Source organism: Lissotriton vulgaris, chromosome 10 (assembly GCF_964263255.1).
Source record: "Lissotriton vulgaris chromosome 10, aLisVul1.2, whole genome shotgun sequence".
In the NCBI taxonomy this organism is placed as follows: domain Eukaryota; kingdom Metazoa; phylum Chordata; class Amphibia; order Caudata; family Salamandridae; genus Lissotriton; species Lissotriton vulgaris.
This window is the reverse complement of record NC_141698.1, coordinates 198256111-198282408: the sequence shown is the minus strand read 5'-3', so window position 1 is coordinate 198282408 and position 26298 is coordinate 198256111. Positions and strand designations below refer to the sequence as shown.

The window sequence follows — 26298 nt, the reverse complement described above, 5'->3', positions numbered from 1 at the left end:
AACGAAGAATACATCTTAAAACTTGAAGGAAGTATTGTAGAAACTTGGAAAATCCTTGGAGATTCATCAATTTGAATTGTCTGAAAGAAAATAAAGGAAATCAGAAAGGCAGAAAGTAACCTTCAGAAGAAGTAACAAGAAAAGCATAAGGTTGAAAGGTATGAAACATTGAAAACATTGTAAACCAAATCAATCCTCAATATCCCTCAAGGGAGGGATGGGAGGGATAATGTTAGCCTCCGTGTCTTTAATGAAATCCAGATTCTCTGGTCATGTTAATAGGAGAATCACAATTTCATTACAAGACAGGATGCTACATTATGCATGTTGGTAGCCTTGAATCAAAACATCAGAAACATGTTCAATTGGTTTACAATAATGATGGGCAAAGGTAGAGGCATTAGACCAATCAGCAGACTTAAGGATAGCATCCAACTTACCACCCGACCAGAATGACTTACTGGCCATTGCGCTTCTTAGTGAGTGAGCTTGAAATTTAGAAAGGTCAATACCAGCGAAGTTCATAGCCAATTTAACCCACCTTGCGATAGAGCAGGATGAGATGGGTTTAAAAGGTTTAACGTAGGAAACAAGAAGTTGATTTGCATCAGGGGGTCGAAGATTAGACATCCTGGAGTCGTATTCCTTCATACAATCAACAACACAGAGTTTTTTGCAAAAATAAAAACGTGGATAGAAGATAAAGTCAGACATGGTCTTAGTTCTCCTAAAAATTTCAAATTTAACACCAAACATGTCATAACATCTATTGGAGATGTCCAGAGCCTTAACATCTGAAACTCTGCGACAGGAGATTAAACAAAGAAGAGAGGCAAGTTTAATTGAAAGACATTTTCTGTTAAGAAGGGAGTTATCAGGCCAAGAGCAAAAAAGGTCAAGCAATAGTTTAACATCTTAAACAGATTGATATTTAGGCCTAGGGGGTCTCTTAAGTCTAATACTTTTAAGGACTCTACAAACAATAGCGTTCTTACCTACCGTTTTACCGTTGACAATAGAGTGACCTGCGGAAATGGCAGACCTATAACAGTTAATGGATCTATAGGAGAGACCGCTGTCGAAAAGTCCAGCTAGGAAATTGACTATATTAACGATAGGAGCTTCCACGGGATCCAAGTCCCTTTCCAAGCACCAACTAGACCATTTTTTCCAGATGTTATTATATCTGTAGTGTGTTCCAGGTGCCCAAGATTCTCAGAGGAGTGTAAGAGCAGATGACGAAAGTCCAGACAATTGATTAGATTGCCTGACACTTTCCAAGCAAGAAGGTTCAGGCTCCCTGAAAGAACCAGGTGGTGATCTTCTCCGTTTGCATTTAGGAGGAGACCTTGAAAGGCCGGGATTAGGAGGGGAATGTCGCAAGAGAGTTCCAAAGCTGTGGGGAACCATGCTTGAGACGGCCAGAAGGGGGTTATCAGGACCAGGGAGCACTGTTCTTGTCTCACTTTCTGTAGAACCCTTTGAATCATAGCAAAGGGGGGAAAGGCATAGGGTCGGAGAGGAGCCCAAGGTTGGAGGAAAGCGTTGACAGCGAGAGCACCCGGGTCTGGCATCCAACTGAAATACTGTGGAAGTTAGGAAGACAAACGACTTGCGAAAAGGTCCACATCGAAAGGACCCCAATAGTGGACCAGGGAATTGAAAATGGTCGGATTGAGTTTCCAATCGCTGAAGTCTATTAGGAACCTCGAGTTCCAATCTGCAGAGAGGTTGGATTTTCCGGGGAGGTACTCTGCTCTCAGGAAAATCTTGTGTTCCAAACAGAACATCCAAAGTTTCTTGGCCAGATCCGATAGGTCGGCAGATTTCGTACCGCCAAGACGGTTGATATACGAGACTGCGGAAACGTTGTCCATCTTCAGGAGAACGGATCTGCCCTGAAGAGACTGTCTGAAGCTCATCAGTGCATAGAGCCCGGCCGTCATTTCTAAGAAATTTATATGGTGGGAAGATTCCGAAGGGGTTCATACACCACCAGTGTCCTGGTCGAGGAGACGTGCACCCCAACCGTGAAGGCTGGCGTCTGACTCTAGAACGAAGTCTGGAGTTGAACCAAAGATAGCTCTTCCATTCCAGGCGTCCAAATTGTCCAGCCACCAAGAAAGTTCCAGTCTGGCTTCTTCGTCTAGAGAGACTTGGTCTCCGTACCAAAGTCCGGATCTGAGAGCTTTGGCTTTTACTCTCTGAAGAGCACGGTAGTTCAGGGGGCCAGGGAAGATAGCTTGTATCGAGGAAGAAAGTAGACCAAGGAGTCTGGCCAGCTCTCTGAGGGATAAAGAGTGATGTTTGAGGACAAATCTGATTTCTTTCCGAATTTTGGCAATCTTCTTCTTGGGGAGTAAGAGAAGACACCTGGATGTGTCCACAGTGAAGCCAAGGAACTCCAGAGATTTGGAGGGTAAAAGGATTGATTTTTCCCGGTTTATAATGAACCCAAGGCTTTCTATGAGGTTCATGGAGGTTCGTAGATTGTCTAGAATCTGAGAGTGAGATTGGGACATTATTAGTATGTCGTCTAGATAGATGATGAGACGAATACCCCTGGCTCTTAGGATGGAGACTATGGTTCTCATGATTTTGGTGAAACACCAAGGGGCGGATAAAAGACCGAAAGGGAGGGCCTGAAATTGAAAAAGGCGATTGTCCCAAATGAATTGGAGAAAGGACTGATGTTCTATTGCCATGGGAATGGTAAAGTAGGCGTCTTTTAAGTCAAATTTGACTAGCCAATCTCCTTGGAGTAGAAGGTCCCTGAGCAGATGGATGCCTTCCATCTTGAAATGACGGTAGACTAGGTACTTGTTTACCTCTCGAAGGTTTATTACTGGGCGCCAACCCTTGTCTTTCTTTTCGACTATGAAAAGGGTGCCCACAAAATTCTTTTGAGACCAAGGGACCTCTATTATTGCGCCCTTCTTTAACATAGAGGAAACCTCTTCTTTGACGATTTCTAGATGTTCTGAAGAGAGAGTCAGAGGATTGGGAGTGGTAGATTGGAAAGGAATCTCTGTGAAGTCTATTTTGAAGCCCTGAACTGTTTCTAGAACCCACGGGTCTTGAGTTAAGGATTCCCAGACATGAATGAAATGTTTGAGTCTGCCCCCGACCTTTGGAGGGGAAGAAGAAAGAAGTGCACTTACTTGAGGTGGTGTTGTTGGAAGCACCACGAGCGGGGAAGCCTCTTCCGCGTGAACCTCTCCCTCTTTGTGGGAAGTACTGTCTGGAGTTGGAGGGGTAGAAGCCTCTACCTATACCGGATGAACCTCTTCCTCTTCCGTAGGTGAAAGGCCGGAAATTCCCTCGGCCGGAAGAACGGCCTCTTCCACCGGCCTGACCAAAAACACGTTTCATATTGTTTTGGGCTTTGTCTAAGGCTGTAAAGGTTGCCACATATTTGCAGAGAGTTTTGATCATATCTTGTCCAAAGAGGAGGCCGTTAGGTTTAGATGATGGCTCTTTTTCAGCAAGGTCCCCGAGTTTCGGGTTGATTCTGATGAGGACAGATTTTCTCCTTTCAATATTGAGGAAGGAGTTAGCATTACTGAGGAGTACAATGGCTCTCTGACTCCAACCTTTAATCAGGTTAGTGTCCAGGGGTGTGTTTGAAATGTGTGATTCCTCGGCAAGATCGAGGATCCTCGTTAGGGGGCCTAGAAGGTCAAGAAGGCGATCTTGACAGGCTTTAAGGGCTCTTTCCAGACCTTTTCTTGGATCCTTGCCAAGTTTAAACAGGAACTTAATCAAGTCGGGGTCTAAGTTGGGAGTTTGACAGACTTTACCCTCTATGAATGGACGGGGGCACTCAGATCTCATGGTGTTGCGTGATTCTCTTTGAAGGGAGTTTCTCAGCCACTTGGTGACGAACTTAGCCACGTGATCGTGGGGGTACCACTTTTTGCTGTTAGGGTGGGAGATGTTTTCTGGGGAGAACATTTCCCCACCAAGAGGGTCAAGAATCGCGTCCTTTGACGAGGGGGAGGAGTGCGTCTTTGAGAGAGCGTTAGGGTCCCATTCATCGGTATCTTGCTCGTCAAGGTCCAAGACGAATTTGTCGTCAGGATCCAGGAAGAATTCATCTTCCTCTGAGCTGGAATTGACGGGAGCACTGAGAGTAGTTGCGTTGCCAATGGCGCTCGGGACAACATTACCTTTTGGGGCGCTTGGGCCTTCCATGCCTTTTGAGGTGCTTGGACCTCCCATGCCTTTTGAGGTGCTTGGACCTCCCATGCCTTTTGAGGTGCTTGGACCTCCCATTTCAAATGAGGTAGCGTGATCTCCGTCAGTGCTTAAACAGTGTTTGCTTTTTTTGGTAGCCTTAGAGTGTTCCGCTTCTAGATCAGAAGTGTCTTCATCAGGTAAGAGGGACCTTTTATTAGACATAAGCTCATGGAATGTATTTAGCATACAGGTCCTCATTTCCTTTTTAAGGAAGGATTTAAAATTATCACTGTTGTGATTTGGGGAGCTTGCCATAGCGTCATCTGATTCAAAATCAGACATGGCAGGTAAGTAAATTAACAAAGTTATTAAATAAATTAAATAGCTAGTATCATGGGTATGAGAGTTAGGTAACAATTTGGTTTTCTTCTTTTTTTTTATTTATTTTTTTTAATTTATTTTAATCAAGAACCTAAGGTAATTTCAGGTAAAATTCCAGGTAAAGTAATATTAGGGGTAAACTATAATTAATCAAGAACCTAAGGTAAATCTAGGTAAAATTGCAGGTAAAGTAATATTGATGGAGCAAGGATTCGCACGTAAAGCGACTTGCTCTCATTCATGAACCTCGTTAACTCGTAATAGTATTAACCAATCCCGTTTGTCATTAATATCGCACTTTTACAGTACACGCGGGTGTCCCAGAGACGCTTGCCTATGTGTCTATTAATCCTAACAACGCTTGCATACTACAGAATGGCTGCTTCACAGAAATCCAGTCTGCGCATGCGTCGGTCATACCCATGTGATGTGACGCACACGCAGTTTTGGAGGGATATTTCGCTCATGCGCATTGTAGCTAAAATGGCCGCTTGTCCCTAACACACGCTCTCTGCTTGCCCAAGCCGCTTTGCATTTCTATCTATTTCTGCATAACGTCTAACCGCTATAGTTATTATAAAGTAAGGGGTGCAGTGTAGATTATCATGGTGTACAGTGTATTCATTTTTTCTGTGTTTCTAATTTGTTTTCGCTTACTTTTCATGTACCACGTATCTGGGGGCCTGGGAGTAGGGGAGCCTCTCCATCTTAGAAGCCTAAGCGGACCCGATCACGTGATATGAGAACCGGATCACTGAAATAATATCGACCTCAAAAATATCGAGTTGCCATAATATCGTTGACAAAATATCGATGGACAAAATATCGACTGGCTATCTTTAAACAGGTAAGTACAAAAATATCGACTCTAAAATATCGAGTTACTAAAATATAGACTGTAAAAAATATCGTTTTTTTTAAATGTCTTTAAATTAAGTTAAAAGTAATGTAGTAATAAATATATTTATTATAAACTTACTTAAAATTATAAAAATAATGTTATATTAATAAATATTTATTTTAAATTAAAAAAATATATAAAAAAATAATACATATATATTTATATAAAACAAAATTATTAAATAAACATATATAATAATTTTACCGTAGCATAGCAAAATAGTTTACAAATATTGTAAAAACTGTATTGTATTCTACAATAGCTAAAGCATTGGATCGCGTAGGGGTAAAATTTACTATTCCCACTCCAGTGGGTGCAACAGTAGGGAAAGCGTTGGATAGCCTAGGGGTAAAATTTACTATTCCCACTCCAGTGGGTGCAACAGTAGGGAAAACGCTGGATAGCGTAGGGGTAAAATTTACTATTCCCACTCCAGTGGGTGCAACAGTAGGGAAAGCGCTGGATAGCGTAGGGGTAAAAATTACTATTCCCACTCCAGTGGGTGCAACAGTAGGGAAAGCGTTGGATAGCGTAGGGGTTAAATTACTATTCCCACTCCAGTGGGTGCTACAGTAGGGAAAGCGTTGGATAGCGTAGGGGTTAAAATTACTATTCCCACTCCAGTGGGTGCAACAGTAGGGAAAGCGCTGGATAGCGTAGGGATAAAAATTACTATTCCCACTCCAGTGGGTGCAACAGTAGGGAAAGCGTTGGATAGCATAGGGGTTACAATTACTATTCCCACTCCAGAGGATGCTACAGTAGGGAAAGCGTTGGATAGCGTAGGGGTTAAAATTACTATTCCCACTCCATAGGTTGCTACAGTAGGGAAAGCGTTGGATAGCGTAGGGGTTAAAATTACTATTCCCACTCCAATGGGTGCAACAGTAGGGAAAACGTTGGATAGCGTAGGGGTTAAAATTACTATTTCCACTCCAGTGAGTACAACAGTATAAATAGGCAAAAGTTCTAAATTAATTATAATTTATAGAACAATTAGTACCAAGTAAATTTATTTTCCTATACCAATTACTTTTATTTACCAATTATTTTTATTTTCATGGACAATTATTAATTAATTAAAACATTTAATTAATTAACTTAATTAATTATTTATTGATTTACTTCCCACCATCTTCCCCTATAAACCCACAACCCACTACTGAAACTAATTTACTATAAATTAATTATTTATAAATTAAACAATTATTATGAATTACCAATTATTTTTATTTAATTACCTATTAATAATTATTTTACAATTAATAATAATTTACATAATTAATTAATTATATTTAAATTACTACCCACCCTATTCCCCTATAAACCCACTACCCGCTACTGAAACTAATTTACTATAAATTAATTATTTATCAATTAATCAATTAATATTAATTACCTATTATTTTTTATCTAATTACCAATTATTAATTATTTGACAATTATTATTAATAATTACATAATTATTTAATTCTATTTAAATTACTTCCCACCCTATTCCCCTATAAACCCACTACCCGCTACAGATTTATATTACACAATTATTAAAAAATAGTCAAAACTTACCTTATTTTCCATTTTCTTTTGTCTATATTCTATCTAGTCGATATTATGTCTAGTCTATATTTTTGATTCGATATTTTGGCTATTAATATCGATATAACTCGATATTTTTGTAGTCGATATTATGTCTGGTCGATATTTTGTCTAGTCGATATTTTTTACTCGATATTATGTCCTGTCTATATTTTGGATTCAATATTATGTCTGTTTACCATGAGAACCGAGCCCTGCATCAGTGGAACTCAGCCAGCTGGCTACTGAAGCTTAGATGCTCCTGGGAACCTGCCCCTTAACCCAGGGAGAAGAAGCTGAATTTCACCTGAAAACGTTACATTTGTTTCTTTGCACTGTGTGCTCTATTGTTCTCTTCTAGACGTATGCCTGGGAGCAGGAATGTAAGGGGTGGGTACTGAAAATTGCATATTAAACATGGGAACCCAGAATTTTAGGTGGTGACAATGACCTAACCACCTCTCCTGACCAATCATAAGTTGGGGACCCTGTCACTTGCAACATTTGTGGGTGGTCTAGGGACCCGAAAAGGGTATAACTAGCCTAGTTTTAGTCAGAGAAATTGTCCGACTTGTCCGAGTAGCAGACCTGTCACCGACCCTACGACTCTATAGGTGATTTGATACAGAGAGCTGCGGAGCTTTCTGTCCGAAATAGTCTTAAGTGCTGGCGAAGCACTTTTACTGGGAGATTCGAGAACCCAATCGGGGTTACTGGCGGATTCCGTGCAGAGAGGGGGTAGGGAAGGCGTTGCATCCGAAGCTGCAGGTGTTGGTCGTGCCCTTTGGTGAGCCCATTACAGGTATTCAAAACCTATAGTGGCATCGATAATATTGAAATGAAGGATATGACCCATTTCATCTACCGATTCGTGTTGGGTTTGAGACCGGAAATATCCCAGTGGATTAGAGATAATAAAATCTGTTGGCAGGGACAGCCCATAGATGAGGTTCTCAAGTACGCTAAGTACTGTGAGGATGAGATGGAGAACAAAAGGAAGGCCCTTAAGGAGAAGGTTATGTGGGCACAAGTAAAATTGGCTGAGCAACAAGAGAAACAGTTAAGTAAACTGAATAATAATACTCAAAACTCTAACTCTGGGGGAGGAGGGAAGCCCCGAGTAAAGATGAGTAAAGAAGAGGCCAAGAAAAAGTTCCCCTGTCACGGGTGCGGTCAGATAGGGCACTGGAGAGACGAGTGTCCACATATGCAGGCTGGTAATGCCACCATGAATGAATTAAATCCACAGGTGCAGAAAGAGGGGCCACGAAAGAATCAGCAACAGATAAATCAGCATCCATTGCCTCGAGCTCCTAGACCTAATTACAAGAATCAGGCTCAACAGAATGAGGGGGTTGAGGTATGGGAAGGAGGGAATGAGAGAAATGCAGCAACTTCACAATTCCTGTTAAATGATACATTCCTCTGTGATGAACCATACTGACTGGGCCTGAGGGGGAAGGAAGAGGAGTGCGTGCTTGGCGCCTCCTTACCGTTAGACCAGACAGGGCCATACATTGAAGGAAAGGTTGAAGGAAATGATGTCACCTTTCTGTTGGACACTGGTGCTACCCGTTCGACTGTGAGAACAGCGGACGTTCCAAACCTACCCCTCTCGGAAGAAGCTATCCAAGTAGTGGGCGTATCAAATCAGATAATTAGTACACCTGTAACTGAACCAATGGAGATTTCTATAGGGAATTTCAAAGAGATGCACAGATTTGTTGACTGTGATTCTAGTCCATTGAATCTACTGGGACGTGATTTGTTGTGCAAAATGAACTGTACCATCTTTTGCACACCAAAAGGCGTCAAAATTCAGACCCCAGATGAAGATGGCCTGTACAAATTAATGTTGCTAAGGCCCGATGCAGCAGTTAAAGCTCTGACCATTCACGACTTACCTGAAGAACTCCAACAAAAGGTGATACCAGAGGTGTGGGATTTCACCGGGAGAGACGTAGGATTGATGGCAAATGTGGACCCAGTTAAAATAGCCATTAAACCCAATGCTACCTACCCGAAAACTAGACAGTATAAAATGAGTCCAGAAGTAAAAGCTGGAGTCGCATTGGAAATAAACAGATTACTGGAGGCAAATATCATACAGGAAGTAATGAGCAGTCCTTGTAATTCACCCATAATTGGAATTAAAAAGCCTAGCGGAAAATACCGGGTAGTGCAGGACATGTGAAAGGTAAATCAGATTGTTGTACCTTGCTGTCCCATTGTGCCAAATCCTGCAGTGATCCTGTACCAGATTCCATGGAATGCTGAATGGTTCACTGTCATTGATCTATGCCACGCATTCTTTTCCATCCCATTACATCCAGACAGCAAATTTATTTTCTCGTTTGAGTTCGACAGTCATGTCTACGTCTGGAATCGTGTCCCCCAGGGGTACACAGAAAGTCCTTCGATTTTTAATCAGATCTTAAAAAGATGCCTTGAATCCTTAGTCCTGCCAAAGAGATCCGTTTTGGTTGAGTACATAGACGCCCTTCTAGTGGCGTCTAAAAGTCAAAGCGACTGTGTTACTGATACCATTGCCTTACTGAATCATTTAGGCAAGGGAGGACATAAAGTATCACCTGACAAATTGCAGTTCTGTAAAAATTCAGTGAAATATCTGGGGCACCAGATAGAAAAAGGTATCAGAAGGGTTACTTCAGAAAGATTTAGAATAATTCAAGATATGGAGTTACCTAGAACCCAGAAAGAAGTCAGAATGTTCCTAGGAGTTGTGGGTTACTGCAGACAGTGGATTGTGGGATTTGCTGTTCTAGCCAAACCATTGATAACAATGACCAAGAAAGGAGTAGATGATCCAGTTAGTTGGGATGACGAAAGCATGACAGCCTGGATAAAATTACGAAATTGTCTGTGCTCAGCTCCTGCATTGGGAATGCCCGATTATTCCAAAAACTTTGAATTGTTCTGTGATACACGGGACAATTGTGCACTCTCAGTCCTAACACAGGAACATGGTCTGACTAGACGCCCAGTGGCCTATTTTTCAGCCACTCTGGACCCAGTGGCTGCTGGGTTACCCGGGTGTCTGAAAGCAGTGGCTGCTACTTGCACGAGTCTGGAACAGAGTGAAAACATTGTCATGGGACATCCCGTAACGGTTTATGTTCTACATTCAGTTGTGATTCTGTTGACCCGAACCAAAACCCAGTATCTCACACCTAGTTGGCTGACTAAGTATGAGAGAATTCTTATTGGTGCAGAGAATGTGATAATTTCCCGATGCAATATTTTAAACCCTGCAACTTTATTGCCCCTCACCCAAAATGCCGAAGTGGAAGGTGAAATTGAACATAACTGTATTGACTTAACTGAGTTTAGCACCAAACCACGACCTGATATAAAAGAAACGGCCCTTCCCATAGAGGACCTTGTGATGTTTGTGGATGGCTCCTGTTTGAGACATGAGGATGGCGGGTTGAGTGCTGCCTATGCCGTAGTCACACTGGAAACGACCCTAGAAGCATCCTATTTAAATGAAATAAAATCTGCCCAAGTAGCCGAATTAATTGCACTGGCAAGAGCTTGCAAACAAGGGAAACATAAGAGAGTAACCGTATACACTGACAGTCAATATGGTTATGGGGTTGTTCATGACTTCGGCCAGCTATGGTTACAAAGAGAATTCATGACTTCCTCAGGTACCCCAATCAGAAATGGAAAAGTAGTACAAAGCCTACTGGAAGCAATCCAGTTACCCAAAGAATTGGCGGTGGTCAAATGTGCTGCTCACAAATCTGGTAATGAAGATGTGACAGCCGGAAATAGATATGCTGACCAAATTGCCCAATTTTGTGCCCAATACAAAATGTCCCTAAAAATTAAATTATGGGGAGGCGGAAACAGCTGCCAACTTATGGTGTTTGAGAATGTATCTACTTGGAGGGAACTGAAAGAGTTGCAGCAAGCAGCAGAGAAGGAAGAAAAACAAAGATGGGAGACTGAGGAATGTCAGCCCAGGGACAGGGATGGTGTTATGGTTGATAAAAAGGGTGTGCCTGTGTTACCCGATAGCATGGCTGCCCCAATGGCCCGGATGATACATGGAGACACACATATTGGGAGGGATGCAATGTGTCGTATGTTCAATGAAGTGTTCTATAACTCAAAGTTCAGGAACATTGCGGAGATGCTTTGCCAGAGGTGTTTAGTGTGCCAGCAGTTCAATGTAGGGAAGAGGACTGTGGTGGAACAAAGTACAATTGGGAAGGCAGAAGGTCCCTTTGTCAGACTACAGGCAGACTTTATTCAGTTACCCATGTGTAAAGGATATAGGTATGTCCTGGTAATAGTTTGCCTATTCTCAAGGTGGATGGAAGCCTACCCAGCAAAGAAAAATGATGCCATTACTGTAGCCAAGTTGTTACTCAGGGAGCTAATACCTAGGTATGGATTTCCAGAAACAATTGAAACAGACAGAGGTGGGCACTTTGCCAACGAAGTTTTAAAAGAGCTCTATACAGCATTCAAGATTGAGCCTAAGCTACACTGTGCATATCATCCAGAGGCTTCTGGAATAGTCGAGCAAGTAAATGGCACTATAAAATCCAGATTGGCAAAGATGTGTAATTCTACAAAATTGAACTGGATAGAAGCATTACCTCTTGTTCTGATGGGATTGAGAAGCATTCCAAACTGAAAGACAGGCCTGAGCCCCCATGAGATACTAATGGGAAGAGTGATGCGACAGGCATGGGTACCTGGACACAAACTGCTGAGTATTTCTGATGATTTGGTGCTAGAATACTGCAGGCAGCTGTTTGACCAAGTGCGTTCTATCTCTCACCAGATTGGGGAGGCTGTTGTCGAATGGCCAACCACTCCAGCCCATAAACTGAAACCTGGAGATTGGGTTGTGTTGAAGAAGCACACCCGGAAGAGTTGCCTTGGACCAAAGTGGGGAAAACCGAGGCAAGTGATCCTTGTCGCTACCACTGCTGTAAAGTGCGCTGGCCTGCCAAAGTGGATTCATGCTAGCCATACCAAGAAGGTAACCGAAGAAGAGGCGGCTGAGGCTGAAGGTGTTGCGGCTGAGGAGACTCCAGACGAGGGTCCGGATCAAGCTGATGTAATACTACCGAGCACCAGTCAAGACGAATGGTTCCCAGCAGACGATCTGATTCTTGATCCAATAAGAACCAGAAAATATTCCTACCTAGATAGAGAGTGGGATAGTGAGGATGAGACAGGACTAGAAGAAGAAGGTCAGGTTATCGAGATTCGCGTCAGACCTGATCAGGAAATAGGTCAAGTAGGGACAGACCAAGTCATCGACACCCCTCCAAAGACTCCAGAAACTGAAAAGCGACAGATAGTAATTAAGGCTGAAGTTCATGCAGAAGAAAATCAAGGGTTCGAAGTGCATGAACAGGAACAGATAGACATAGACAAATGTGTTCAGGAGACAGAGCCAGAAACAGTTGAAAACCAAAGACAAATCCAATACATACCTGAACAAGGCCAGCTTAGAAACCAGGCAGAAGAAACTGAAGAAAGACCTGGAACTAGTCAGACAGGCAGGGAAAAAGACTCTGCCAAAACAATAGTGCCACAACAGAACGAAAATAAAAGAGCTCGTGAAGAGGGCCAAACTACAGTAATAGCTAAAAGGCTCAAGAAGAAAAGTGAACCCAGATACATAAAAAGACTGAAATTAAGACTAAAAACAGTGGAAGAGAAAATAGAAGACCGGAAAAGAGCTGCTAGTGAAAGACAGAGAGCTGGAACTCAGCAAAACAGACGCAGTACCAGAGTAAAAAGACTAAACAAAAACTACCGTAGTCCTGAATGGACCTATTTGGTGTTGGAAGAAATTGATGATCCTGAAGTAAGTGACAGAAGCGATCAAGATTCGATCAAGGATCTGAGTCCTGAGGAAGAGGATCCAACTTGAAAGTAAAACTGCGTAAGCCTCTTGTGTTGAGAAACAAAGAGGGGTTGGAAAGCCACCTGTAAGCAAAAATGTCTGATTCAAATGTGAACGGAAGACCTAGAGGGAATTGTTGTAAAGCTTGCTGTAAAATATGCTTATGTGGTGTAGCAATAGCAATAGTGGTATGGATAGGACTAACAGTTTTTATACCTTTTATGATAAGTAAAGATATTAACTTGTACCCTACTAAATCGATGACCCCAGACACAGAAATTGTACATACCGAAGAAACACCACGAAGAGTAGAAAGACGTGACAATTCAGTTAGCTTGAAACAAACACGACCTGACTTAGAAGCACCAGATGAGGAAGGACTACATTTTCACAAAATGAGAAACAGATCACATTTAAATGTCTTTGCAAATCTTTTAGTGCATTACGTAGAAGCTATGGAAATAGAAGATTGTTATGTCTGCATGAAGCTACCTACTTCAGTAGCTGAAGGTGTGACCTATCACCATTTACCCCTGACCTATGGAATTTCCTGTAGTATTTTAGCAAGCTTGTTTTATAGAAGCACTTTACAGTACTACTATTCCAACACTGACGTGATTTTTTCTGAACTGCCTATTCGGGGAAACCTGAACATTGTACATGTTAGAAGCGAAGTGACCCGTTACATGGGAGAATACTTTCTAACTATAGGTGACATAGATTTAAATTAAGCTCGCAGAGATAATTTGACTTGTTCATTACATGAGCAAGAGAAAATGTTCTTAAAAATGGCAGAAAAAAGAAGGGAGAGTTTCCAAAGAAAGGCCAATGATAAGAGACAGAAAACTCCTAAATGGGCTGAAAACATGGAAAGCACCTCAAATGGCGAAGCAAATCCTGCACTGTTGCTGGATTTTGAACGGAAAGGGAAACTCTGTCTTCATAGAGAAAAGACTAGTTATTATAACAATGTATTCATCGGTTCCAGTGAATGCGAACATAATTACAAGCTAATTGGAGGTTGGGGTTTCAAAAATGGGTCAGAACCTGTTTCCCGGAATTTATTATATATGTGGAAACAAGGCTTATTTCAAATTGCCGGATCACTGGTATGGAAGCTGCTATTTTGGCATTGTCTTCCCGAAAATATACCATGTGAACAATGCCGCTGGAAGCAATGAAAATACTAATGGTTTAGTACGTAGTAGACATGAAAGTGTAGGAGAAATTATAGGTGATATATTTAGTGCACTGATACCTGGAGTGGGAGTGGTTCTGAATACTCACCGTATTTGCAAATCATCTACAGTAGTGGATCGGTTGTCAACTGACACTGCTGCTGGATTTCTGCTGGTCAATACTGAAATGGTTGCGATCAGATCAATGGTTTTACAGAATCGCCTTGCTCTTGATACCTTATTGGCAAAAGAGGGCGGAGTCTGCCGGATGCTGAAGGCGCAACATTGTTGCACTTACATTCCTGATAAGAGTGTGGAAATTAAGAAATATGTACGAAACATAACTAATTTGGAAAAGGAACTCAAACCACTCGAGGTTGATAGTGCCTGGAAGAGACTGACTGATGGTCTCTCCTCTGTGGGTAGTTGGTTTTGTAACATAGGCCGCAGTCTTGTTGGGAAAATATTGATGCCAATAGCGGGAATAAGTTTGATTGTGTTTATTATAATCATTTGCTGCAAATGTCAAAAGTGCAGAAAGAAATATATGGTAAATAAGAGAGGAGTCAAGAGAAATATTGACGAACTTGAATTAGAAGAGTTGAGAAATCAAATCTACAAAAAGGCCAAGAGTTTCCATCCTAATAAGGATGCTGAGAAGAAGCTCAATAACAAATTTGTTGAAATCGAAATGAGTGATATGTGAGAAAAACGAAGTTGGCATCTGTTTCCATTAATAGTGATGATAGTAAATATCATCAAAGAGGGGATTGATGGAGCAAGGATTCGCACGTAAAGCGCCTTGCTCTCATTCATGAACCTCCTTAACTCGTAATAGTATTAACCAATCCCGTTTGTTATTAATATCGCACTTTTACAGTACACGCGGGTGTCCCAGAGACGCTTGCCTATGTGTCTATTAATCCTAACAACGCTTGCATACTACAGAATGGCTGCTTCGCAGAAATCCAGTCTGCGCATGCGTCGGTCATACCCATGTGATGTGACGCACACGCAGTTTTGGAGGGATATTTCGCTCATGCGCATTGTAGCTAAAATGGCCGCTTGTCCCTAACACACGCTCTCTGCTTGCCCAAGCCGCTTTGCATTTCTATCTATTTCTGCATAACGTCTAACCGCTATAGTTATTATAAAGTAAGGGGTGCAGTGTAGATTATCATGGTGTACAGTGTATTCATTTTTTCTGTATTTCTAATTTGTTTTCGCTTACTTTTCATGTACCACGTATCTGGGGGCCTGGGAGTAGGGGAGCCTATCCATCTTAGAAGCATAAGAGGACCCGATCACGTGATATGAGAACCGAGCCCTGCATCAGTGGAACTCAGCCAGCTGGCTACCGAAGCTGAGATGCTCCTGGGAACCTGCCCCTTAACCCAGGGAGAAGAAGCTGAATTTCACCTGAAAACGTTACATTTGTTTCTTTCCACTGTGTGCTCTATTGTTCTCTTCTACACGTATGCCTGTGAACAGGAATGTAAGGGGTGGGTACTGAAAATTGCATATTAAACATGGGAACCCAGAATTTTAGGTGGTGACAATGACCTAACCACCTCTCCTGACCAATCATAAGTTGGGGACCCTGTCACTTGCAACATTTGTGGGTGGTCTAGGGACCCGAAAAGGGTATAACTAGCCTAGTTTTAGTCAGAGAAATTGTCCGACTTGTCCGAGTAGCAGACCTGTCACCGACCCTACGACTCTATAGGTGATTTGATACAGAGAGCTGCGGAGCTTTCTGTCCGAAATTTCAACAAACTCCAAGGGGTGGAAATAGTCTTCAGTGCTGGCGAAGCACTTTTACTGGGAGATTCGAGAACCCAATCGGGGTTACTGGCGGATTCCGTGCAGAGAGGGGGTAGCGCAGGCGTTGCATCCGAAGCTGCAGGTGTTGGTCGTGCCCTTTGGTGAGCCCAGTCCTGACCCAAATCCTGAGGGGTATCCTGTCCTGATTGTCCGTGAGCTGTACCTGCTCACCTACTGGTATCCTAAATCCTTGAGGGACCTTGTCCTCGCCTTTTCCGAGCTGACCCGTGGCCAGGGTTAGTCCTCATTCCTGTCCTAGGTAAATATACTCTGTAGGTGTTCGTCTTTCTATCCACCTTCCTCCTACTCTTCAAATAAAGCCTCTATGCCCATGATATTCTCTCTGTTCTTCCCAATGTCGTATATGTAAAATGTTTATTAGTGTGTTCCGTTTTTCCCTTCCCTTTAGGACATATTGAAACTGTAATGCTTATATAGAGTGATGAATTTTATCGATGTCTAGGATCTAAGTTTAGTTTAACAGATAGTCTAAAATTAGGGATTGAATCACTTGTAGAACTTTAAGCACTTCACTGACTAATGTTGTTCTGACTCCCCCACCTTAGCATGAGCCTGAAACTGAATAGCATGTTCCCTATTACCCTTTCCCAGTAGATTTCTACTTGTATTCAATGGTGCTTGCCCTCATCCATAGCTATATTATTGTAGTAATTCTGATTATTGAGGTTCTGATTTGTATCTGCCTTATACTCTTGTCACTTTGAATTTAAATACTATATAAAATCCTTAAAACCCTTCAGGTGTCTGTGGTCATTCAAAGTATTATAGGATGAACAAAGTGTTTTGAATTATCTTATCTATTGTCCTCTGCTAGCTCCTGAATTCATCAGGGAAATATGTGCCTGTGGTAAGTCAGGTACATAAGTAGTTGTGTTACAGTAAACACACACAAAGTACTGATAGTGGCGTGTAAACTTGCCCGATTCACAAAATTATTGTCATAAACACGTCATGGGCCCAAGTGCGTGAAATCTGGTAAATCTAAGGGTCGGGCGACCTGCGCGCTCTATCAGTATTAGGGTAATAAATTGACCTATATATTATTAGCTATAAATTGACCCGATCAGAGTTGAAAGAACAGCTGGTAGCAGGAGCGCAGTCGGTAAAGCCTTGAAAACGGCAACCGATGCGCTCGAGATGAAGGAAAATGGGATCCAGGAATGGACCCTGGCGCATACACAGCGTTGCGTTGCTGTTGCCGAGGACCATTCCTCGAATCAGGACAAGGGAGATGTCGGACTTTGCGGGCAGACGTGAGGCGATGCGAGGGACGATATCGCCGGGGAACCACAGCAGGGGAGGAGGTCGGAAGGTGTGTGCGATGTGCAGGAAGACAGAGAGGGGTGCGCAAACGGGGAGAGACGCGTGACAACCATAAATTGGAAGTCGAGGGGTGGATCGCGGGGAGTGATAGCGATCGAGGGAAGGGTGGGGAGCGAGTCACGCCACAAGATTAGATTGAAAGGTGTAGTTAGGTATGTACATATTGAATAATAAAGTTCAATAACAAGTACAATAATAATAACAAGTTCAATAAAAAGGCAGTATGTTTTTTTTTTAGAGAAGGATAAGTACACATCATATTAAAATATCATATATAATATATAAAATATCAGAATAGGCACCATATGCGAATAAAGGCAAACTGGCATAAAGAGTAGTAAGGATTGAAGAGGAGTTACTTATCTGTTGTGAGCCGCATTTAAAAGAGGCTGATCTTTCCTGGCACACGCCTTTTATGGATACTGTGATGTCACTCTGTTCTTATTCTAAGTCTTTGTGATGTAAGCGGCTGTAAAAGGATTAATGCATAATGTAGCCTCCTGTCTTGTAATGAAATCATTAATGTTGACACTTACAAAAATTTTTATGAGTTCCCCGTACTTACATGTATTAATTATGAACAGATTGAAATGTTTAATAATGTATTCAGAAGTTATATGCTAGTTTCATATTAAAATGTGATTCACAATTTAAAATGATATTGTCGTATAATTAGCCAAATATCATGTATGCCTCATTTTACTTTCCATTTTCAGTGAAGTCATGGACTAAATATTCTAAAGCGTATGGGAACTTCTTGAAATATAGCAATTTGTATTGAAATGATAACTGTTTCCATTGACATCTCTGTATTGAATAGCATACTTGTAACACATTTTGTTACACTCTGAAACAGCTGCTTGGGAAAGAGCACACATACATTCTTAGTTTTCTCTGTTTGAATGTCCTATTGTTCAATGTGTCCTATGCTGACATAGACTGCACAATGGAACTGAGTGGTCTGACAAATTGGTGATACCAGGGGGTGTCACCCCAGAAACCTTTTGAATATAATGCTGTTGCGACTCTTGTTGTTACAGTGACAGACTAAGACAGATTGCTGTCTTGATGAACGGGAACTGGCTACTTTGAACTTTACTGAACTTTCCTGAGAGTCTTTACAAGGCTCACCACAGATGCCCCTGATGAAGGTTGAGCGAAACCGAAATGCATTGGGTGATTTTAATGTGATGGAGGAATTGAGTTTCAATACATGCCTGTGAATAGGCCTGGATGGGCAATTATTGAGCAATTAAAAACGCATCAAATAATGGAATTTTGTACCTTTGGCGTGATGGAAAAAGACTGCTAAAATACCCAGAATAAATTGGATGAACTTTACATACAGCATTGATTATGTGTAATACTTGGATCACAAATGTGCAGAAAGCTGTGCATCTCTTTCATGACTCATAAACGGCGCGTCATACTTTCTTGATGTATTAATAAGCGCACTCGGTACGGAGCGCTTTTGAGGGAATGCACACCAAAATTGAGAAAACAAACAAAAGGATTAAAAATAATATAAAATAAGGGTGTGCCTCAGGTCAACCACATTTGACAAAAATCTCAAAATTTTTGTCAATACCAGGCCACCAAAATATACTTTTGACAATCAACTTAGTTCTCACGATGCCAAAATGACCTTCATGGCACAATTGCAATACTTTATTTCGTAGAGTTCTTGGAGTAATAATTCTATCACCTCTCAATAACAAATCCTTGTCACAAGACAACTCCACACGCACATCCCAAAAAGATTTGAAGTCACCAGTGAAATTTTGTTTTTTAGGCCACCCTTACAAATGTGACTTAACACCATTTGTAAGTCATTGTCCTTTTTCTGTTCATCCACCCATTCAGTTTTAGTGATAGCTGGAGTACCAGAATCATGGATGAAAGCAATACTGAAATCCCCCCAAGTGTCATCCACACATTCTTCCAAGGGAATAGGTAGTCTAGACAAACAGTCTGCAACAACGTTGTCTCTACCAGGTACATAGATGATCTTTTAGATATACTCTTTCATTCTCATGGATATTCTCGCTATTCTAGCAGAAGCTCCCACTCTACCTTTAGTGGTTAAAATATGCACCAATGGTCGATGGTCCGTGCGGATTACTACAGGTTTCCCCCACACAAAAGCACAGAAATGTTCCAAAGCCCAGGCGCAAACCAAGGCTTCTCTCTCCATAATGGGGGAATTGGCCTCTGCAGGGGATAAAGCTCTGTAAGCAAACAGGATGATCCTTTCCTTGCCGTCTGTCCCTCTCTGTGAAAGAACCGCTCCAAAACCTTTATCACTGCATCCGTGGGTTCCAAACATTCTAAAGCAGGATCTAAACTACTCAACGCTTCACACGTTGTAAATCAACCTTATTCAAGTTAAACTCTTTGTCGCAGTCTGTTGACCATTCAAACTTGACATTCTTTTTAAGGAGTAAACGTATGTTGTACTTTGGATGCAAAGTTCGGTATAAACTTAGTGCAGTATTCTGCCATAGCCAGAAATGACCTGATTTCTTCTATGGAAGTAGGAGCAGGTGATCCAATTATGGTGTTCACAAGTGACGGTTTTGGCATCACCCCCCTCCCCACGGATAACATGACCTAAATATGAAACACTTATTTGTGCAAATTTACATTTTGAAAGTTCAACTGTTAAACAAGCAATCTGCAACGTCTGAAACACCTGATCTAGAACAGAGTCATGTTCTTCCTTACCATTAGCTGCAATCAAAATATCATCTTGAAAGAAACATACACCCTTCATTTTGCCAAAAAGTCTGTGCATAAGACGCTGAAAGACACCAGCAGCAGATGCACGGCCGAAAGGCATGCGCTTGAACTGATATCACCCAAATAGTGTAATGAAAGCTGTAAGTGCTCTTGATTCAGGTTCTAACAAAATCTGATGATAAGCTGTGGAAAGATCGATGGTAGAAAACCAGTTCGCATCTCTCAAAGATGACACAATTTCATTAATTTGTGGGAGGGGACATTTTTCAATCACAATATTATTGTTCAGTGGCGCAAATCAATACATAGACGGATTTTTCCGTTGGATTTACGTGCGATCACAACCGGAGAAATCCATTCAGATGTGTCTATTTCCTAAATAACTCCTTTAGATAATAAATTCTGTAGTTCCTCGTTAACTTCATCTCTTATAAGCATAGGAATAGGTCTTACTTTATGTACTTTTGGCTCTGCGTTTTGTTTGAGTATGATCCTGTGTTCAAATCCTTTCAGTGTACCCAATTTCTTGCCAAACACATTAGGAAACCTTTTACCTACCACCTCACTTAACTTACTAGTCTCATCCATTTTTAGTACTTTTTGCTCACTGTTTGGATCCAGAATGATGTGCAAATTATTCTGTTCCAACCTCCCATGGACCGAAGGTCCAACCTTGGCAAAATATAATTTACCTCTGACTGTTCTTCCTTTTAAGAAACGTGAGCCATCTGAACCCCAGCATATTTATCCTCTCACCAGTGAAACTTACCGGGTTCACATCTGAAACATTCAATGATGCCCAATTTTCCCACATTTTCCCACATTTTTTTTAAAGCAGGGCACTGTTTGCTGAAAGCTAAATGTTCTCTACTGTCACAGCGATAGCTTTATTCTTAAGATTTATAATAGAAACAGGCAAGTGCCAGATAGCATGACAGCTTGAAACACCAACGGCAAGTGAATGCTGAAGGTAGAACCTCAGTGACATTCCTATGGTTCCATGAGCCACTGTACCACGAGCCTTTTAAAGGAGCAAGCACAATACAATAACCTATATACAAAGTGTTACACAACACATTGTTTCCCACATATCGATGAGCAAACTTATAGTAAGTATGAATAGATACATATAGATTTATTAACCATGAGGCAGCCTCCAAATACTTTGGAGATACATATTGTCAAGGTATATTTTTGTGATGTTAAATATATTAAACTTAAACTAACCTACATATTTTTACCTTTAGGTTATGTATATAGAAATTATTTTTGGCAGTTGATATTTAAGCTATATTTTTAGGACACTTGTTCGTCCACCATATTCTTGTAGTATACACTAATTTTCATGGAAACATTTTTGAGAAGAAAGAGTTGAAAAGCTAGTTAGAGGAGTCATTTTATTATTACAGATAATTTGCGAGTTCATATCTAGACTGTAAAAAGAAAATTAGAGACAGGCTTTTATATGGCGATTACATAATTCCATGTTTTGGAATTGATTACATGAGAGAAGTATTAATTCTTAAGCATTAATTTTAGATATTATAATTTATGCATAGTTTTTTTATATGGAGCAATAATGAAAAGTTATGCCTTTTTGGATAACTTGTGATTTTTTATATGGTGTTTTTATTGTTTTAAAATTGTGAAATATTTCAAATGACATCATACCTGTGAATTATGGCCTATAAATCATGGGTTTGACTTCCTATCCATACATTAATGAGCTTTATATACATGTATTTAACATCAAACATCAGTTATATGAAATGATTTGCGGTGAGTTATATTTACAATTATTTTCTCTTATTTTCTTTAGTTTGACCTGGTATGTGACAAAAAGGAACTGAATGACATCTCACAATCCATTTTCATGCTGGGACTTCTTCTTGGTGCCTTGATATTTGGTCCATTAAGTGACAGGTATGGAAAGCAATAATACACTTATGGTGTGCGGCTACCATAAACGTTTTATAATGGAGGCTGGAAATTAATTTGGATTAGTACCGAAAATTATGTGTTGGGGACTAGGTAGCCAATCAGAATTCTCAGTTTATCAGCTATAACTACCCTTCTAGGCCTGCTCTGTGAGAATTCAGTGGATGCCAGTTCCCAGTTCCTCCGGCATGCTATTGGGCTTAGACCTGGCCAAACCACTCTGTTGCTTTACCTAGGCCTTAGTGGTGAATGGTGCATGGAAAGAGACTTCTATTCCACCGTGCTCCTCTGGTATCTTTTGCGGATTCCTCGGCTGACTGAAAAGTTGCTATCTAATGCCGGCTCTGAATCTTTCTCTGCTGAGGAAGAAAGCACACCTGATCATCCACAGTTCTTTCTAAAAGAATGTACTCTTTATAAAAACCTTGGCCAAATGTTGCAAAGATTTTACAGCGGATTTGTGCACTTTTTTGATGTAGACCTGATAAAAAATATATTATGGTGTTTACAAAGTAACTCAAAGGCCATTTTGAGTTGCTTTGTGAATAAAACAAAAGGAACTCAATGCAGCACACTGCGCTGCCTTACATTACATTGCATTACTTGGCATCCTATGGGTGGCACATGGATGTTCCAATGCATCCACCCTTGGATTTTGATGCACACCCATATTTACAAATTCTTGTAGATTTGGGGCTGTGCCAAAATGATGTGCCTGCCTGAGGCTGGTGTTACAAGGAGAAATATCTTAATTTCTCCTAGTTATCTCCTCTTTGCACATGTGTGCCATTCTGCTTCATACCTGCAAAGAGGAAAAAGCCTTGAATGATAGTATGCAGGAATATACTCCTATCTAAACTATCTTGACCACAATGCAGACACCCTTTGTTAGAAGTTGTGTTATTGGTTGATTTGGGTGTAAGCCTTGGTCAAGCAACAACCACAATCCTAGTCAGGGTAAGGTGCAAGCAAACCCCAATTTAACCTGTGCTAACCCTCTGGTAGCTGTCCCAGAGCAGTAAGGCTTAACGTAGAAGCAGTTTGTAAATTCTTTGTGCAACACTTTGAACAGTAAAAGAGTGAAAACATCTCAAAAAATGCTTCCCCCACCAGTTTATAAATATAGCGCTGGTTTTAATAAATAAAACAAGAAGTCACAAATTGAGGCTGACTGCGATAGAGAGCGATCCGGCTACACAGACCCTGTTAGGCCTGCTGAGCAGAGTACCTTAAATCCTTGTTGGTGAGCGTTGCGTGCATCCACGTCGAAGATGCATTGTGCAGCCGAGTCAGTGCATTGGTTCTGAGATGGGTGAGGCTGCTGTTCGAGGTCCTCTTGTGTTGACATTGAGGATCGAGTTGATGGGACTTTCAAAGTGAAGTCTAGGCGATGTATAAATGTAAATAAAAGTGTAAATGTAAGTCCGTATTTGTAAAGCACAAACTACTCACCCTTACGGGTCTCAAGTTGCTGGGGGCCGTTGTGGAAAATAAGTGAGCTATTGCCCAGAGTCACATGGTGCTGAGCTGCCGCCGGAGCAGGGGATTGAACCGTGAACCCTGTGCTCCAAAGTCAGTTGCCCTGACCGCTGCACCACACATGTCCATGTGACATCTCTGATGTGTCAGTTCTGATGAGCAATGAAGTGCGATGCAGAGATTCAGTGTCATCATTGAGGCTTTTGTCAATGAGGGATGCGAGGAGCTGTGCCTGGGAAAGCATTGCACAGTGTTGGTTGCAAAGACGATGCACCAGTCGCAAGATGCAGGTTGCAGTGTTGATGCAAGACTTTTGTGACAGGCTCAAACCATGCAGCAGAGGTAATGCATCGGTTCTGCTCTGGGATGGGCTGCTCAGCCGAGGAGATGCATCAGTTCTGCTTGGGGATGCATTGCTCAGCAGAGAAGATGTGCCAATTCTGCTGGTAAGCACTTTAGGCCCACTTCCAAGGGTCCAGAACTGGGTTGGCACCACTTGGCAGGGTAGACTTACAGATGGCAGAGTCCAGATGCAGATAGAAAGTTGGAACACTGTTTTGTTCCTGACAGCAAAACCAGGTCAGAAAAATGGAAGGAGGCAGGCAAAAAGCTGGGGGAAGACCACCCTAAGGCAGTCAGGTCTAATACCCTTAGACTGCTAAAAACTCAGTAGTTGCAGACTCATTTGATCAAGGGCGTCATTCTTGGGCTTTTTCATGTGTTCATATCTCAGTCTCTTCTTAACACCTTCCGTGCGGTGCAGATTTACCGCCGGTGCTGGGCCCCAATGTAAGTGGGTGTGGTCATGATGGAACCGGTCCGTCATGAGCATCGAAAGGGCTAACTAGGTTGCACTCTACAAGTACCAAAACATATATACATAAAACTAGATAGAGGCAGTCTTGTTTCCTGTCTAGAAATCCCGCGTCTGCGCGGCGCGTTCTATTGAGCGGGCGGGGCCGTGACGGAACTGTTCCGTCACAAGCACAGCTCACCCGCGTGCCGTGACGGAGCGGTTCCGTCATGAGCACGGGACTGCGGCCCCCCACCCCCTTAGCACTGTGGTGGAATAGCCGCCGCAGTGAAGGGGTTAACTATTATTCTATGCAGGGTGGTGCAGTAACACAGGAGCCAATTAGGGGAAGAGAACAATGGGAGGATATCGGGCGGGGGGGGGCACAGGTCAGCTCCAATACACATTAGCCCTTCAACCAGTTGTTGGCTGAGTCTACCCAAGGTGCAGGCATGTCAAGGGGGTGGTTCAGGAGGGAGGCAGCACTCACTCTACTCACAGGACCGATGCGTCCTTAGTTCCCTTTTTTGTAATTCTGTTATTTCCCACACACATCATCATTATCCCTATTAGTGTTTAGGTTATCTGATTTTGGTCTCCATCTGAGTGAGAGATGTTTCCACCCCCCCCCCCCCCAACCCCACTATGATATCTCTCATGGTGTTCCCAATTCTCAAGAATCTCTCTCCAGGGTTCTGTCATGGGATGTTGTCTCAGTCCCCGAGCATTCCTCCCTGGTCAAGGCCCTCCCCTCTGCCCCCGCCCATTGGGTTACGTCCCTTCCAGTCTCCATTTGTGGGACCACAAGCAGATTTCCAATTCAATGATATCCTCCTCCTAGCCAGGACTAAGGCTGGTGTACCCACTTTACGCTTGGATGGCCGGGGGAACAGTCCTAGCAGACAGGTTCCAATCGTGGGTTCAAGGGTGCGCCCTACTGATTCACTTGCCATCTTCAAGACTTACTATAGCACAATACCAGGTTATATGAATGAAATCAGCATTGCTATAGTTACACCTCTGGCAGTTACGTATCTCGCCACCGTAGGCGCCACGGAGCCTGTGTGGTGTTATATATGTTATATGGTTGTAATTGCATTGTATATATTTCATCCTGGTGTTGCAAGAACCCTGTTTAGGGTACTCTAAGATTCTGTCGCACTCCAGATCTGAAAGTTCCTTATGTAATACTGTTTCCCATTTGCCATGCAATTTCTGTAATGGGGTACGGCACATTTCGGATTGTGAAGAGTAGAACCATTTCACCTGGTGTCTTGGCCCTTCCAGAGTGAGCATGGACTGTAACATTGTGTGTGTTGGGGGTTCCTCTCGTCCGTCACTCCACAACCCCCTGAATGTTCTGGTCAAGGGCTCGTACTGCAGGAACTGCCCCGACTGAAGCCCGAAGCTCTCAACCAGATCCTCCAGTGGGGCAAGGATGGATTGCTGATAGCAGTCCCCCACTGTCTCCAGTCCAACCTCTGCCCAAGCTGACAGTTGTTCATGGGTGAATATCGGATAGGATTGCTGTGTGGTAAGCCTCTCAGGGGCAGGGCCAGGGTGTAGAGGGAAGTCCCCGCCTTTTTAGTCACGCAGCATTTCCAACACTGCTGAGCAGTGTTCTGTTTCAAGGATTGATGAGGGATTACCATTGCTGGGTCGAGAATTCTGGCTAGCAATAGTGACATGCGGTCACCAGAATCCGACAAGTCTGTCTCTTCAGGGCCTATGCCTTCCAACCATTGTGAAAGCCACTGTAATTGAGAAGCCAGGAAGTAGAGTTCAAAGTTCGGCACCCCCAGACCACCAACCGTCAAGGGACATTGCAATGTCGCCAAGGACACCTCCGATGCCCCTTTTCCCATATAAGAATCCACAATTAGACATCTATTTGCTTGAACCACCCAGCAGCCACTATGGTCGGAAGACTAATGAAGAAATACAGTAGAAGTGGCAACATGACCATCTTTGATAGGGACATTCGGGCCATAATTGGAAGATGCAAGGAGCACCGAATGGAAAAGAGAATCTAAGGGATCTAAGCTCTCTTCCCAGGTTCCCTTCTCTCAAA

General features: G+C 42.2%; 1 protein-coding gene across 2 annotated transcripts in view; it reads left to right on the top strand.

Moving 5' to 3' along the window:
* Window positions 1-26298, top strand: part of LOC147684976 (solute carrier family 22 member 13-like) — a 334900-nt gene that overhangs the window by 109900 nt on the left and 198702 nt on the right. For both annotated transcript variants that reach the window (XM_086940876.1, XM_086940875.1), the window contains exon 2: window positions 21837-21940. In XM_086940876.1, coding sequence (XP_086797002.1) covers window positions 21837-21940 — 104 coding nt within the window. The remainder of the gene's footprint in view (window positions 1-21836; window positions 21941-26298) is intronic.